The sequence below is a fragment of the Cololabis saira genome, chromosome 6 (genome assembly GCF_033807715.1).
Source record: "Cololabis saira isolate AMF1-May2022 chromosome 6, fColSai1.1, whole genome shotgun sequence".
Lineage (NCBI taxonomy): Eukaryota > Metazoa > Chordata > Actinopteri > Beloniformes > Belonidae > Cololabis > Cololabis saira.
In genome coordinates this window covers 48,420,636-48,438,219 of record NC_084592.1, presented here as the reverse complement: position 1 = coordinate 48,438,219, position 17,584 = coordinate 48,420,636, and the positions used below count along the sequence as shown (strand labels likewise).

The following is a 17,584-nucleotide window of genomic DNA, read 5'->3' as shown; positions in this document are numbered from 1 at the left end:
GTATGATTTGACTTTTTTCTTTTCCAGAAATTTAACCACTAAAATTAAATACATAAATAAAAGTAAATAAATACATACAATTTTACATAATAAAAAAGATTGATTCATTCTCACCTTATAAGTGTAAGAGGAGATTTATTTTGGTTATTTTGGTAATTCAGGGTTCATTATTTTATAAATATATTCTTTATATTCTGATGTAAATCAGGGACTATAATTACACTAGTCAGTTTATCTGTAGTTGTTAATATGTTTTAGATTGGGCGGAGTGATACAGCACTAGCTGCTGTGTTGATGTTCTAAAATCCTACACTGTTGAGCGGACAGTAAAGTACTCTCAAACTCAGCAGAAGTTGTCCTCTGTTTATCCTACTCACGACCCGAAAAAGGTTTAATTTAATAAGGTAAGGCTTAACTCTACACCAGACTTAAAAGTTCAGAGCTCAAAACCCCGCTAGAGTCCCGTGATCGGGACCGCAAAAAGGTACTACTTTCTTCTGAGCAGAGTAAGATTTTGGTCCGCGTGTCGAGGCGCAGTCGCCACGCGCGGTCGGATCATGGATGTATTAATAGTATTAATAGCCTTTCCACACGGCGCCCCGGCCGTATGGTCGCAAAAATACGGTATTTATATATGAAATGTCAGAATAGGTAATTTTATTGACGATACCCCAGGGTGCCACGACACCCCGGTTGAGAAAGGCTGATGTAAGTCAAGAGACATTCATAATGATTTTCAAACTTTTTTTAACATGACCCCAGCGCAACTCACTCGCACAAATGCGAGTGGATACATATTTCTCTTCGCACCGGATGATTTTTATTCGCAAATGCGATGAAAACTGTCGCACTGTACAGCCCTGCTCTAAATATCACGTAGTATCAGCCTCCTCTGCACCGCTAACGCCTAAATATCACGTAGTATCAGCCTCCTCTGCACCGCTAACGCCTAAATATCACGTAGTATCAGCCTCCTCTGCACCGCTAACGCCTAAATATCACGTAGTATCAGCCTCCTCTGCACCGCTAACGCCTAAATATCACGTAGTATCAGCCTCTTCTGCACCGCTAACGCCTAAATATCACGTAGTATCAGCCTCCTCTGCACCACTACAACCTCTAAATATCACGTAGTATCAGCCTCCTCTGCACCGCTAACGCCTAAATATCACGTAGTATCAGCCTCCTCTGCACCGCTAACGCCTAAATATCACGTAGTATCAGCCTCCTCTGCACCGCTAACGCCTAAATATCACGTAGTATCAGCCTCTAAATATCACGTAGTATCAGCCTCCTCTGCACCACTAACACCTAAATATCACGTAGTTTCAGCCTCCTCTGCACCACTAACACCTAAATATCACGTAGTTTCAGCCTCCTCTGCACCGCTAACGCCTAAATATCACGTAGTATCAGCCTCCTCTGCACCGCTAACGCCTAAATATCACGTAGTATCAGCCTCCTCTGCACCGCTAACGCCTAAATATCACGTAGTATCAGCCTCCTCTGCACCGCTAACGCCTAAATATCACGTAGTATCAGCCTCCTCTGCACCGCTAACGCCTAAATATCACGTAGTATCAGCCTCCTCTGCACCGCTAACGCCTAAATATCACGTAGTATCAGCCTCTAAATATCACGTAGTATCAGCCTCTAAATAACACGTAGTATCAGCCTCCTCTGCACCGCTAACGCCTCTAAATATCACGTAGTATCAGCCTCCTCTGCACCGCTAACGCCTAAATATCACGTAGTATCAGCCTCCTCTGCACCACTAACGCCTAAATATCACGTAGTATCGGCCTCCTCTGCACCGCTAACGCCTAAATATCACGTAGTATCAGCCTCCTCTGCACCACTAACGCCTCTAAATATCACGTAGTATCAGCCTCTAAATAACACGTAGTATCAGCCTCTAAATATCACGTAGTATCAGCCTCTAAATAACACGTAGTATCAGCCTCCTCTGCACCGCTAACGCCTAAATATCACGTAGTATCAGCCTCCTCTGCACCAGTAACGCCTAAATATCACGTAGTATCAGCCTCCTCTGCACCGCTAACGCCTAAATATCACGTAGTATCAGCCTCCTCTGCACCACTAACGCCTAAATATCACGTAGTATCAGTCTCCTCTGCACCGCTAACGCCTAAATATCACGTAGTATCAGCCTCCTCTGCACCGCTAACGCCTAAATATCACGTAGTATCAGTCTCCTCTGCACCGCTAACGCCTAAATATCACGTAGTATCAGCCTCCTCTGCACCGCTAACACCTAAATATCACGTAGTTTCAGCCTCTAAATATCACGTAGTATCAGCCTCTAAATATCACGTAGTATCAGCCTCTAAATATCACGTAGTATCAGCCTCTAAATATCACGTAGTATCAGCCTCTAAATATCACGTAGTATCAGCCTCTAAATATCACGTAGTATCAGCCTCCTCTGCACCGCTAACGCCTAAATATCACGTAGTATCAGCCTCTAAATATCACGTAGTATCAGCCTCCTCTGCACCGCTAACGCCTAAATATCACGTAGTATCAGCCTCTAAATATCACGTAGTATCAGCCTCCTCTGCACCGCTAACGCCTAAATATCACGTAGTATCAGCCTCTTCTGCACCGCTAACGCCTAAATATCACGTAGTATCAGCCTCCTCTGCACCACTAACGCCTCTAAATATCACGTAGTATCAGCCTCCTCTGCACCGCTAACGCCTAAATATCACGTAGTATCAGCCTCTAAATATCACGTAGTATCAGCCTCCTCTGCACCGCTAACACCTAAATATCACGTAGTATCGGCCTCTAAATATCACGTAGTATCAGCCTCCTCTGCACCGCTAACGCCTAAATATCACGTAGTATCAGCCTCCTCTGCACCGCTAACGCCTAAATATCACGTAGTATCAGCCTCCTCTGCACCACTACAACCTCTAAATATCACGTAGTATCAGCCTCTTCTGCACCGCTAACGCCTAAATATCACGTAGTATCAGCCTCCTCTGCACCGCTAACGCCTAAATATCACGTAGTATCAGTCTCCTCTGCACCGCTAACGCCTCTAAATATCACGTAGTATCAGCCTCTAAATATCACGTAGTATCAGCCTCTAAATATCACGTAGTATCAGCCTCTAAATATCACGTAGTATCAGCCTCCTCTGCACCGCTAACGCCTAAATATCACGTAGTATCAGCCTCCTCTGCACCGCTAACGCCTAAATATCACGTAGTATCAGCCTCCTCTGCACCGCTAACACCTAAATATCACGTAGTATCAGCCTCTAAATATCACGTAGTATCAGCCTCCTCTGCACCGCTAACGCCTAAATATCACGTAGTATCAGCCTCTAAATATCACGTAGTATCAGCCTCCTCTGCACCGCTAACGCCTAAATATCACGTAGTTTCAGCCTCCTCTGCACCACTACAACCTCTAAATATCACGTAGTATCAGCCTCCTCTGCACCGCTAACGCCTAAATATCACGTAGTATCAGCCTCTTCTGCACCGCTAACGCCTAAATATCACGTAGTATCAGCCTCTAAATATCACGTAGTATCAGCCTCCTCTGCACCACTAACGCCTAAATATCACGTAGTATCAGCCTCTAAATATCACGTAGTATCAGCCTCCTCTGCACCGCTAACGCCTAAATATCACGTAGTATCAGCCTCCTCTGCACCGCTAACGCCTCTAAATATCACGTAGTATCAGCCTCCTCTGCACCGCTAACGCCTAAATATCACGTAGTATCAGCCTCCTCTGCACCACTACCGCCTAAATATCACGTAGTATCAGCCTCCTCTGCACCGCTAACGCCTAAATATCACGTCTAGTGGACCAGACCGCTGACTGTTTTTATACAGACTCTAATGGCCAATCCCAAAACACCCCCTACTTTCTAACACTAGCCCTAAAAATGAAGCCACAAACTTTAGGGTCCTTGTAATGTTCCCTAGGGATTGGGACACCACTTGCTCCGTCAAGGCATAAATCAGCCTTTATTCTGGCGTGATCTTTGCAACAACGGGCAAGCGTGTGATTATGTACATCCACTGAGTGAATATTTTGAAAGTAAAATATATATTTCTAGCTAGAAATGTAATCAAAACGCATTTTTATGCAGAAACGAAATCAAAATATTGATTTTATTCACTAAAATTGTTTTTTTTTTTTTATTCAGTCTGCAAATGACGACGTAAGGCATTCTGGGAGTCAGTGAGTTCATCTGAAATCCATCGCTGTGAAGGGCTGGATTCATACACACTAGCCCTCGTTATGTCCACTAGCCCTACATGCAAAGAGGAATAGGGAACCATTACCCTCACGGGAACGCGCAAAATTTAGGGGTAGGGATGAAAAGTAGGGGTAGGGGGGGATTGGGACTGGGCCTTAAACAACGTGTCTGGGGTGACGGTGTCAGCGAGCAGGGATATTTATATGTACTTCATTTCAACGCCGGGGAAATACACGAAGCAAAGCTTGAAGATACAAAAGTCTTGGCGCTTGGTCCAACTTCAAGGCAGGATTTGTTGGTGAAATTAAAGTGATGAAGACACCGAACTTTATGATTTGACCGTTTAACGTTAGCTACCCAAAAATCCAACATTACCTGATACAAAATGGGAACCACAAATCCACGTTTTGGTCCCTGGAATCCAGTTGTTTCTGTGAATTGCAGCGATCCATTTGTCTCTTAAGCTTATTTTTCATCAGTCTGTAAAACGATAACCCTGATTTCTTGCTAAATCTATGAGAACAGTCGATCGCACAACAGCTCTTTACCATTTTAGATGATTTCCAGTTGAAGGTTTACGCTGACACTCTTTCTGACACTCAGTCTTCCATCTGTGACGTCATGCTCATTCCCTCTAGCTGGGTCCATGTTTTCTCAGTTCTGACCTGTAACCATGTTTTCTCAGTTCTGACCTGTAACCATGTTTTCTCAGTTCTGACCTGTAACCATGTTTTCTCAGTTCTGACCTGTAACCATGTTTTCTCAGTTCTTATCTGTAACCAGGATTTCCAGTCCCTTCTCTCCTCACAAAGACTGTTGTTTCCTCTCTAGCTGGGTCCATGTTTTCTCAGTTCTGATCTGTAACCATGTTTTCTCAGTTCTGATCTGTAACCATGTTTTCTCAGTTCTGAATCTGTAACCATGTTTTCTCAGTTCTGATCTGTAACGAGGATTTCCAGTCCCTCCTCTCCTCACAAAGACTGTTGTTTCCTCCTCAGCGTTCATCGAGACGGCTCTGCCCACGCTGGTCATCCCCATCCTGGAGCCGTGCGGCCGCTCCGAGTGCCTGCACATCTTCGTGGACCTGCACTCGGGCATGTTCCAGCCCATGCTGTACGGACTGGGTCAGTGTCCGCCGGGGCCAACCGTGGTTCATGTTCTCACCACCAGATCCTCATGTTGACATGAAACAAGCTACTTCCAACCACAAGCTACTTCCAACCTGTTTTCATTCTTTATTTCAATTCCCAAATTCATCACTTTAATACCAGGTCTGCAAACAATCTCCATCCCACCTTTTTCAGGATGACTTTTTCCCAATTTCCAGTTAGGTTCAGAGGTTCCTCTTTATTGGAACACATTACCACTCAATATTAGAGAATGCTCGAGCACAAATAATTTCAAGAAACAAATCACAACTTTTTTGCTAACCCAGTTTAGCAAAGCTTAACTAATTTCCAGAACTTCTGTGCACATCCTCATCAGATTCCTGTTTTTCTAATAATTTAGCTTATTCTCCTTAGTTGTCCTATGTTTTACATATCTCTGTAGATATTGTTTGTTTCCTTATAGGAGGAAACATCGACAAGCCCTTATGGGTTTTTTGGTTCCCTCCGGCACATTTTTTTCTGTTACATTGTATTTCTTTTTTTTGTTGATGTTTCCTTTTTTTTCTACATAGTGTTTGTCTGAATTTTTGGCGGTTGTATACTTTTTTATGTGCAAATAAACTAAACTAAAACCTCCCTTTAACCCCCAGATCAGTCCATGCTGGACGACATCGAGAAGTCCATCAACGAGGACATGAAGCGCATCACGTCCTGGCTGCAGCAGCTCAAGTACGTTTCACTACGGTTGGTAGTTTACGGGTGAAAGCAGCGATGAGTAGTCGACAGGTCTGAAACTGCTGCAGGTTCTTCACACCAGCCACGGTTACATGATGGTTTTTAATTCAGAATTAATTATTCTGAATTCAATAATTCAGAATTCAACTGTTTTCCTTGGAGTTTACATGGAAATAGTAATTCTGAATTGAGGTTTCCATGGAAACACGTTTGATGGTCTTTCTCCAATTCCTCTCCAGGTCTGGGGGTTGGGAAGGTTCTGATTGGATAGGGGGGGGACCGGAAGTTAAACTACCGGGAGAAAAACTAACTTAGCTGCTACAACTTTGAAAAGATCAACATTCTGATGTTTCCTGTTTCCATCTGTTCTTTTAATTATTTCTATTTATTAAATAAATGGTCTCTGCTCTTGACCAGCGTTTACTGCTGCTGTATCTGGAAACTTTGTTAGGAAAACCAGCCCAGTGGAATATAAGATCATGGAGACAGACGGGGAGGGAACGAGCAGAAAGAAAGACCGGAATTAATTTAAAGAGGAATGAGTTTATACATGATCTGGAATTATTCTATTCTGATTTAAAATCAGAATAAACCAGCCATTTACTTTGGAATTAAGTTTAATTCAGAATGGCCATTTTCATTGGGAATTTGCTGTTTACATGGTCATTTTTACTCATTTTAAATTCAATTCAATTTTAATTCAATTTTATTTATATAGCGTCTAATACAACAGAGTTGTCTCTAGACGCTTTACAGAGACCCAGAACATAAACCCCCGAGCAGTTATTACATAAACAATGGCAGGTAAAAACTCCCCTAGTGGGAGAAAAACCTTAAGCCAAACAGTGGCAAGGAAAAACTCCCCTTTAGGAGGAAGAAACCTTGAGCAGGACCAGGCTCATAAGGGGGGACCCTCCTGCCGAGGGCCAGACTGGTGGGTCAGGGACGGCAACAGCACAGCAGGCAGGTGGAAGCAGCAACGGGATGACCAGGGGTGGGGACCGCAGGCCAGCACACAGCTCCCGAAGCTCCGGCCCAATCAGCAAGTCCCAGGTTGGGGTGCAGGGTCAGGAAAAGACTTGTGCTCCGTAATGCAAGCTACAAGCCACCCATGGCCACCTGCAGGACAAAAGAGAGAAAAGGGAGGAGAAGGGGGGGCCAGCAACGGGATGACCAGGGGTGGGGACCGCAGGCCAGCATGCAGCTCCCGAAGCTCCGGCCCAATCAGCAAGTCCCAGGTTGGGGTGCAGGGTCGGGGAAAGGTTGAAAAGGGGCAGGGCCAGGGAGAGGAGTCTTGAGGGACGAACCTTCTCCCCCGCCCAAAAGGGGCCGTTACCCTGCCCCCCTCACTCCCACACTGCAGGTTCCGGTGTCCGGCAAAGGATTTAAATCAGATTTAATTTTAATTCTGAATTAAAGAGGAATTAAACTTCCCATGTAAAAACACTTACTGACTGGTTGCAGTTGTTGCAACAGCTGGAGAAGTTCCTGTCCTGTGTCTCCTGAGATGTTTGATAAGCTGATCTTCATCACCTCTCTCTCTGCAGGTTCTGGTTGGGCGAGCAGCGCTGTCGTCAGTCTGTCAAACATCTTCCCACCGTCTGCACGGACGTCCTCCACCTGTCCAACTCGTCCTCCCACCCCGTGGGCGGTTTGTCCAAGCACAAGCTGTTCATCAAGCTGACCCGCCTGCCGCAGTACTACATCGTAAGTTCCTGTCCCTGTCCCTGCCGCAGTACTACATCGTAAGTTCCCGTCCCTGTCCCTGCCGCAGTACTACATCGTAAGTTCCTGTCCCTGTCCCTGCCGCAGTACTACATCGTAAGTCCCTGTCCCTGTCCCCGTCCCCGTCCCTGTCCCTGCCGCAGTACTACATCGTGAGTTCCTGGAGGATGTGTAGTCCCGTCTAGGGCTGAACGATTTTTGAAAATAATCTAATTGCGATTTTTTTTTTCCTCAATATTGCGATTTAATATGCGATTATTTTTTTCAAGGTCCTGTTCTCATGTATTTTTCAAATACACAAGCAATAAATCAGTCTGTTTTATAATAAACAATGTCAGATTTATTTAAAGCACAGATTACAACAATAAAGAAAACAAATCTGTGGCGTTACCTCTTTAACTCGTCTACACACGTCTGTACACATCTGTAGTGTTATGGATCGTTCTCTCTGAACCCAATCACACGACACCAAACCGGGTTAAACTTTAACCAAAACGAGGCGTAGTTTAATAGAAAAACCCAGAAAAACTCCCACAGGGAACAAAAAAACCTTCCTCACAGGAAACTCAGAACTTCTTCACAAATAATTTAAAAATCACAGAGAAAAAAAACCACCAGGGGTCCGTTTCACAAAGCAGGTTTAGTGAAAACTCTGAGTCTGTTAACCCTGAAATGAGGGAAACTCTGAGTTTTCCGTTTCACAAAGGGAGGTAACTCAAACCAGAGAGAGAGGAGTAACTCTAGCCTGTTTCACAAAGAGAGGTAACTTAGGCTCTCGGTCAGTTACCGTAGTAACAGACTCTCTGAACCTAACCTGGTCAGTTACCGTAGTAACAGACTCTCTGAACCTAACCTGGTCAGTTACCGTAGTAACAGACTCTCTGAACCTGGTCAGTTACCGTAGTAACAGACTCTCTGAACCTAACCTGGTCAGTTACCGTAGTAACAGACTCTCTGAACCTAACCTGGTCAGTTACCGTAGTAACAGACTCTCTGAATCTAACCTGGTCAGTTACCGTAGTAACAGACTCTCTGAACCTGGTCAGTTACCGTAGTAACAGACTCTCTGAACCTAACCTGGTCAGTTACCGTAGTAACAGACTCTCTGAACCTAACCTGGTCAGTTACCGTAGTAACAGACTCTCTGAACCTAACCTGGTCAGTTACCGTAGTAACAGACTCTCTGAACCTGGTCAGTTACCGTAGTAACAGACTCTCTGAACCTAACCTGGTCAGTTACCGTAGTAACAGACTCTCTGAACCTAACCTGGTCAGTTACCGTAGTAACAGACTCTCTGAACCTGGTCAGTTACCGTAGTAACAGACTCTCTGAACCTAACCTGGTCAGTTACCGTAGTAACAGACTCTCTGAACCTGGTCAGTTACCGTAGTAACAGACTCTCTGAACCTGGTCAGTTACCGTAGTAACAGACTCTCTGAATCTAACCTGGTCAGTTACCGTAGTAACAGACTCTCTAACCTGGTCAGTTACCGTAGTAACAGACTCTCTGAATCTAACCTGGTCAGTTACCGTAGTAACAGACTCTCTAACCTGGTCAGTTACCGTAGTAACAGACTCTCTGAACCTAACCTGGTCAGTTACCGTAGTAACAGACTCTCTGAACCTAACCTGGTCAGTTACCGTAGTAACAGACTCTCTGAACCTGGTCAGTTACCGTAGTAACAGACTCTCTAACCTGGTCAGTTACCGTAGTAACAGACTCTCTAACCTGGTCAGTTACCGTAGTAACAGACTCTCTGAACCTAACCTGGTCAGTTACCGTAGTAACAGGCTCTCTGAACCTAACCTGGTCAGTTACCGTAGTAACAGACTCTCTGAACCTAACCTGGTCAGTTACCGTAGTAACAGACTCTCTGAACCTGGTCAGTTACCGTAGTAACAGACTCTCTGAACCTGGTCAGTTACCGTAGTAACAGACTCTCTGAATCTAACCTGGTCAGTTACCGTAGTAACAGACTCTCTGAACCTAACCTGGTCAGTTACCGTAGTAACAGACTCTCTGAACCTAACCTGGTCAGTTACCGTAGTAACAGACTCTCTGAACCTAACCTGGTCAGTTACCGTAGTAACAGACTCTCTGAACCTAACCTGGTCAGTTACCGTAGTAACAGACTCTCTGAACCTGGTCAGTTACCGTAGTAACAGGCTCTCTGAATCTAACCTGGTCAGTTACCGTAGTAACAGACTCTCTGAATCTAACCTGGTCAGTTACCGTAGTAACAGACTCTCTGAATCTAACCTGGTCAGTTACCGTAGTAACAGACTCTCTGAACCTGGTCAGTTACCGTAGTAACAGACTCTCTGAATCTAACCTGGTCAGTTACCGTAGTAACAGACTCTCTGAACCTAACCTGGTCAGTTACCGTAGTAACAGACTCTCTGAATCTAACCTGGTCAGTTACCGTAGTAACAGACTCTCTGAACCTAACCTGGTCAGTTACCGTAGTAACAGACTCTCTGAACCTAACCTGGTCAGTTACCGTAGTAACAGACTCTCTGAACCTGGTCAGTTACCGTAGTAACAGACTCTCTGAATCTAACCTGGTCAGTTACCGTAGTAACAGACTCTCTGAAACTAACCTGGTCAGTTACCGTAGTAACAGACTCTCTGAACCTAACCTGGTCAGTTACCGTAGTAACAGACTCTCTGAACCTAACCTGGTCAGTTACCGTAGTAACAGACTCTCTGAACCTGGTCAGTTACCGTAGTAACAGACTCTCTGAACCTAACCTGGTCAGTTACCGTAGTAACAGACTCTCTGAATCTAACCTGGTCAGTTACCGTAGTAACAGACTCTCTGAACCTAACCTGGTCAGTTACCGTAGTAACAGACTCTCTGAACCTGGTCAGTTACCGTAGTAACAGACTCTCTGAATCTAACCTGGTCAGTTACCGTAGTAACAGACTCTCTGAAACTAACCTGGTCAGTTACCGTAGTAACAGACTCTCTGAACCTAACCTGGTCAGTTACCGTAGTAACAGACTCTCTGAACCTGGTCAGTTACCGTAGTAACAGACTCTCTGAACCTAACCTGGTCAGTTACCGTAGTAACAGACTCTCTGAATCTAACCTGGTCAGTTACCGTAGTAACAGACTCTCTAAACCTAACCTGGTCAGTTACCGTAGTAACAGACTCTCTGAACCTAACCTGGTCAGTTACCGTAGTAACAGACTCTCTGAATCTAACCTGGTCAGTTACCGTAGTAACAGACTCTCTGAACCTGGTCAGTTACCGTAGTAACAGACTCTCTGAACCTAACCTGGTCAGTTACCGTAGTAACAGACTCTCTGAACCTAACCTGGTCAGTTACCGTAGTAACAGACTCTCTGAAACTAACCTGGTCAGTTACCGTAGTAACAGACTCTCTGAACCTAACCTGGTCAGTTACCGTAGTAACAGACTCTCTGAACCTGGTCAGTTACCGTAGTAACAGACTCTCTGAACCTAACCTGGTCAGTTACCGTAGTAACAGACTCTCTGAACCTGGTCAGTTACCGTAGTAACAGACTCTCTGAATCTAACCTGGTCAGTTACCGTAGTAACAGACTCTTGAACCTAACCTGGTCAGTTACCGTAGTAACAGACTCTCTGAACCTAACCTGGTCAGTTACCGTAGTAACAGACTCTCTGAACCTGGTCAGTTACCGTAGTAACAGACTCTCTGAATCTAACCTGGTCAGTTACCGTAGTAACAGACTCTCTGAATCTAACCTGGTCAGTTACCGTAGTAACAGACTCTCTGAACCTGGTCAGTTACCGTAGTAACAGACTCTTGAACCTAACCTGGTTACCATGGTAACCTGGTCGGGACCAGGTTTATCTCAATGAACCTGGAGTTTCTCTGCGTCTCCGCCTCTTTCAGAGACACACGCACATTTGATTTCCTCATTCATTCAGTCAGCAGGCGAGTTTTGGCGAAGTTCTGCCGTCTGTCATTAAAAACAGAGTCAGTATAAATATTAGAAGTCCATTGTCACGAACACGGCATGTCCTTTTGATGAAGACACAATTGATGAAGGTGCAGAATTAATGAGCAGAGAATTAAATATTCGTCGGGAGATGGTTATCAGACCACGTAATACATGTATATTACAGTACATAGTCATTACAGGCAAAGCAATATATGTTCATCCTTTATTTGTTATAATTTTGATGATTGAATTGTTTAATGATTTCATAATATATTCAATTTTTTTTAGATTTTTTATTTTTTTATGGCTCATAAACTGTGAGCCTTAATCATCAAAATTATAACAAATAAAGGCTTGAAATACCTCACTTTGCATGTAGTGGGAAATAATATTTGTTTCACCTTAAGTTGAATTTACTGAATTAAGTTTTGCAATATATTCACATTTTCCGACCTCCACCTGTATATTATTACATGAATAAATAAGAGCATAATATGTGTCTGTATTGGTTCAATACGGAACGCAACTTTTAATTCTCAATTACGGAACAATTCCGTAGGCTATTTCAAGGGACGGGTGGCAAGCCTACATAAACCTGTCCAAGCCATCAAAGGAGTTCCACAGGATTGCAGGTGAATGATGTAGAGATCTGTTAAATTAATTTTATATTATTCTGTGCTGCAGTGTTACTCTTTTTTTGAAAAACATGTTCAAATTCGCCGTATGCACGCATTAAAATCTCTAATTCCATTCGGGTGAAAAAGGACACGGCGTGAAGTATGTGGATCTTCAGATGCAAACTAACGTTTCCTCAAATGGATTTTGATTGAAATGTTAAATAAAGTTTAAAAAAAAAAAAAAGTTTGTGGATCTTTTGCCGTTGTTGTCGCCGGTTGCCATGGTGAATCGTTGTATCAGGGCTCCATTAATGCTGGCTTTTTATAGTTGTGGCGTACGCGCTTAACTCCAGGTGAAACTACTTAGAGTTGAGTAAATTACCCCAAATCCGCTGTTCTGGAACCGAAAACTCAGAGTTTCCGATCTCAGAGTAGATCAACTAAGAGTTCAGGATTAGACTCAGAGTTTGTTGAACCTGCTTTGTGAAACGGACCCCAGCAAACTAACAAATAAACCAACAAAGCTCAGAGTTAACAAAACCAACCAGCAATGAACAACTGGCAGCCCCGCTGTTTAACCTTTAACCTCTAACCTCTCCTCCTGATGAGCTGACGAGCTGCAGGTTCAGGCTCAAGGCTGAATTATGGTTCCACGTTAAACCAACGCAGAGCCTACGCCGTAGGGTACGCGGTTGTGGTGGCAAAAATTGTTGTTCAAAAAGAATGTCAGGACACCTCAGCTGTCTTTCGAAGATTTAATGAAAAGAGGACAAACATTCAATTGAACGGAGCCACACAGTCCAACCGGTCACATGAACCGACAGTCCTGAGTGCGCTGAAGAAGATTAGGGACAGGTTATTTTATAGTTGGAGCCGGAAAAGACAAAACATCACCCATCACCCTGGCAACCATGCCAGGCCACTGTGTCAAAGGAACATGACCTTGGCATAGGAATGAAAACAGGCAACAGACAGTGTTATACCAAAATTTTCCATTACATTCCACCCCTTTTAGCATTTTTATGCTAAACCATAATAAAATAGGAAATTTTGCAATAACCTATCCCGCGACCAACATGCTCTGTCGCGCACCAGCCAAACGCTAGCACACCCCTTCTCCAACGCGGGAGTCACAGAAAACCCCGACAGAGGATCTTAGGTCACGGGTACAGAAGAGCCAAAACCTCTCCCTTCAATAGACAAAGGGGAGAGTCAAAAGACTCAATCTGTCTAGCTACCCTATCATAGATAAGGAAGGAAAAAACCCCAGTAGGGGAAAAACCCATCATGGAATATAAACTAATCTATTTCAAACAATACCAAAACAAATCACATTCAGCACAATAGTCCATGAAGGGAAAAGGAGAAGAGAAAAAATCAAAGGCACTGTGTGACTATGCAGTTCAAGGATAAAATGAGATAACATGTAAAATAATAATAATAATAATAATAATAATAATAATAATAATAATCAAAAAAATGACAAAATTCTCCACATGTCCTGGCAAAACCCTCCATGTTTTAACCCACCGTACCACGGGGCTAATGCTTGATTCCCTCACAACCTGTCAACAGGACATAACAGCTCATAATCAGTTCAAAACAGCATAAATGAAAAAAAAAACATCATCAACCTGAGGAAGGATTAATGCAGAATATAAATTAAAGTAGCTCTGGATCCTCCATGGAAGGAGGAACCCACTCATCATTGTGGTCCATCTCCTGGGCAAACCGTCCAGGTGCGGTGGGAATGGCAGAAGCTACTAGTTTCTTCACCCATGGCACAATAAAACACAGAAAAACACACAAAACCCAAAAGAATAGTCAGTTCAGGGGCAAAGAGGTTGAACAGTGCAGTTTCCCACCCTGAAATGGAAAACAAGGACCTCCTCTGCAAATGCAACAATTCATTCAGGTGTCCGACAACATGTGTCACATCGATCTCGTTGGTCAGCTGCCTCGTCACAGTGGTCATGGTACGGAACCATATGTTGTCCTGTAGCTGCAACGCCGTGTTGGTCATGTTGGTCGTGTTAACAGCAGCCCTTCTCACCAGCCAAAGAGGGGTAGGTGCCGCCTCAGAATCGTGGTCAGGGGGAGGTGAGATTGTCGTGCAGTTGGTCTGTGACGTGTGATCGTGCAGGCTCTCCAACAGCAGCAGAAGCAACCTCACCCCTATGAAGACGACCAGCAGGACGCTGGGCGCCACCCTTAGGCCGCATCCGAACCGCCTAAGGGGATGGTACGGCCGTGGCCTCTCGATCAGGTGCATGGCGTGCGCGTGGATCAGGAACCCGTCGGCAGTGGCTGGCGTGGATCCACGTGGTACGTCTCTCTGCAACCTCGACTGCTGTCTCCACACCAGAAGCACTTGGAACGGTCTGTTCCACCTCCGAGCTTTCCAGTGTTTACGTCTGAAGTCTTTGACCACGATGTAGTCTCCACTCCGAGGTCATGGAGTTTCGTCTCTGCCGGTTTGGGGAGGGCTGTCTTAACCTGCTTGTTGATATCAGACAAAACAGACGACAAGGTTGCACAATATCGTAACATTTCGTCTTCACAAAGGCCAGTTTCTTGCTGCTGCCTCTTAAACGGGCCCAATCCCTGTTTAAAGGTCTCTTGAAACAGGATTTCAAAGGGGCTCAGGCCATTTTTGCTTCTCTGGCGCGCCACATTAGCACCACATTAAGCTGGGTGGTAGGCGCAATGTTGTCTTATATCTATGCCGATGTACTCACCGACCTGTTTCAGTGCCGCGCTCACAAACGGAGCGCCATTGTCTGAAGTGATTTTCGCCAGAATCCCCAGGTGCATCAAAGCCTTGGCCACTGCGGCGGAGTCCTGTCTTGTTGTGGGAAAAGCTTCAATCCATTTAGAAAACATGCAAATGATAACCAAAACAAACTTTTTGCCTTCACTGGGTGTAAATTCAATGAAATTCATCTGCAAGTGTTGAAACGTCTGTCTGGTGGGGGCGAGTTGTGAACCCCCTCTCGTGAACCAGTGTCATCGTATACCCTCGTATTGCGAATTTCACTCACCATCCCCCACCCCTTGACACATGAAACCTTGTGTCAATTAAGCAAAGTGAGGGAAAAAATTCTTGGGGAGACATGGCCGGCCGTCGGGCCCCATTCACACCCTGTTAATTACCCTGCAGTCTGCATCCTCCCAGGACCATATTTCAGTGTGCAAAGCCCTTAGTTACAATTCACCAATCTCAACCGAGGTCACAGCCGAGGACGGAAGTAGCAGGGAGACAGATCGTACTTTGAGAGACAAAGGTTGTTTGGACGCAGTTTCCTTTGCAGCTGCGTCAGCTTGAACATTTCATTGAGAGACAAAATCAGATTGTTAGTGTGATCATCACATTTACACACAGCAATTTGTGTAGGCAGGAACATTGTATCCACGTGATGCGCTATGGGTCTACCTGTGGAAAAATAAAAAAAACTTATCGGTGACAAAAGCCCCAAAAGCAAAACCTGCAATGTTAACTCACGTAGCAGGAGCCCTGGAAGCAGAACCAACAACAAAAAAGATCAAAGTCAGCATTGTCAATTGCAACCTCACTCAAATTCAGGTCTTGGGGAACAAAGACAACATCATTACAACAGCATCATCACTCAAATTCAGGTCTTGGGGAACAAATGGATGTTAGCGTTGCGAGTGGTTCTCCATCATCCGCTGTTGGCAAAAGGGTAAGGGTTAAGAACTTGCTGTAGCACTTGAAGTCATGTAACCCCCCTTTCCGTCCACAGTCTGGACGAAAAGTCGTGAGCAGTCAGGCAGTCCAGGTAGTGGAGGCGTCTGTAACGTCAGTTTCAGGTCAGTGAAGGCGTCGTCAGCCTCGTCAGTCCAGGTACCAGGGTCTGATGCTTGTAGGCCTTCTCCATGGGCAATTGCTGCCAATGGTGCCTCAATTTCCGCATAATGCGAGACCCACTGTCGACAATACCTCGTGGAGCCCAGAATTTACATCATTTGTTTCTTAATGATCAGTTCTGGCGTTTCTGCTTTTGAATGGCCGTAATTCTGCCAGGTGAGAGGGATCTGCCCTCCCCCGAAATGACATGACCCAGAAACGCAACCCTTGTGGCAACAAACTGCAGTTCGGACAGGCTGGCTTGATGCCCCTGTTCAGCCAAAATGGGTCAACAGGTCCAGAGAAGCTTTAACGCATTCGTCTCAGGACTCACTCGCAACCAAGATAACAACAACATACTGCAATAAGCACTTCCAAACTGCCTCTCAGAGCCAATGACAGTAGGCTCATGAACACTAGATGGGTCAACGACATGGCATGCATACTTTGGTGTCCGGGTGCATTATTTCCCTTTAAAATAATGTTAATCAATTTATGACATATATCACTTTATTCTATAAAACCTATTTAGTTTGAATACCTTCCAGGTACATTCAGATAATATATGTTACTTTACATTTTGGCATCTCAAACCCCCAAAATGTCAAATGGTACAACCAATGTAAAACCAGGAAAATGTGATTTTATCATAAAACTCTCTATTCTATTTAAAAATGATATGTATGAACTTGACAGCCAAGGTAGCCAATACAGGTGTCCAAGTAGAAGCCCGTCTAATTTAAAATTAGCTGTAAAAGTCAGGTGGCACAACTGATGTCAGGTGGTGCGACCACATAAAACATTCATTTAAACCAATAAATAATAGGTTAAAGTGAACGAATGGTTGACAACTATGATGTGAATAGATATTGTATTAAATGCATTCATTTGTATATTTGTATAATTATTATTCCGTCTTTAAATGTAAAATTGGACGCTAAAGATACTAAATACCTGGCCACTGGAATGCAATAATCTTAAAATATTGTAGACACAACAGAGTTCTTTTAAAAATACCTTCTGCGGAAGCCTTATTTGTCATTGACCCATATCCAAAAAAAAACACAGGGCACTCATTTTACGGGACGAAACCCACTCCTGACGAAACCGTCAATCAACAGTATGTGACTTCACGACAGACAAAATAAAGGAAAATGATTGATATGTAACATGCTTTTCACAATCATACACAGCTCAACGGGCAAGAATCCAATTTCCATACAACAAAAACCAGGGTCGTTGCCCTATAGATGTAGGTTTAAAAACACTAAAATACCTTTGTTTGAAGCTTTCACATACATGTACGTGTACACTACATTTCAAACGTTTGGAAAATGGCCAAAAATATCTTT

At 44.2% G+C, this 17,584-nt stretch overlaps 1 protein-coding gene across 1 annotated transcript in view; it reads left to right on the top strand.

The window, feature by feature from the left end:
• Nucleotides 1-17,584, top strand: part of LOC133445656 (mediator of RNA polymerase II transcription subunit 14-like) — a 57,995-nt gene that overhangs the window by 15,274 nt on the left and 25,137 nt on the right. The window contains exons 2-5 of the mRNA XM_061722980.1: nucleotides 5,077-5,132; nucleotides 5,244-5,369; nucleotides 6,005-6,083; nucleotides 7,637-7,796. Coding sequence (XP_061578964.1) covers nucleotides 5,077-5,132; nucleotides 5,244-5,369; nucleotides 6,005-6,083; nucleotides 7,637-7,796 — 421 coding nt within the window. The remainder of the gene's footprint in view (nucleotides 1-5,076; nucleotides 5,133-5,243; nucleotides 5,370-6,004; nucleotides 6,084-7,636; nucleotides 7,797-17,584) is intronic.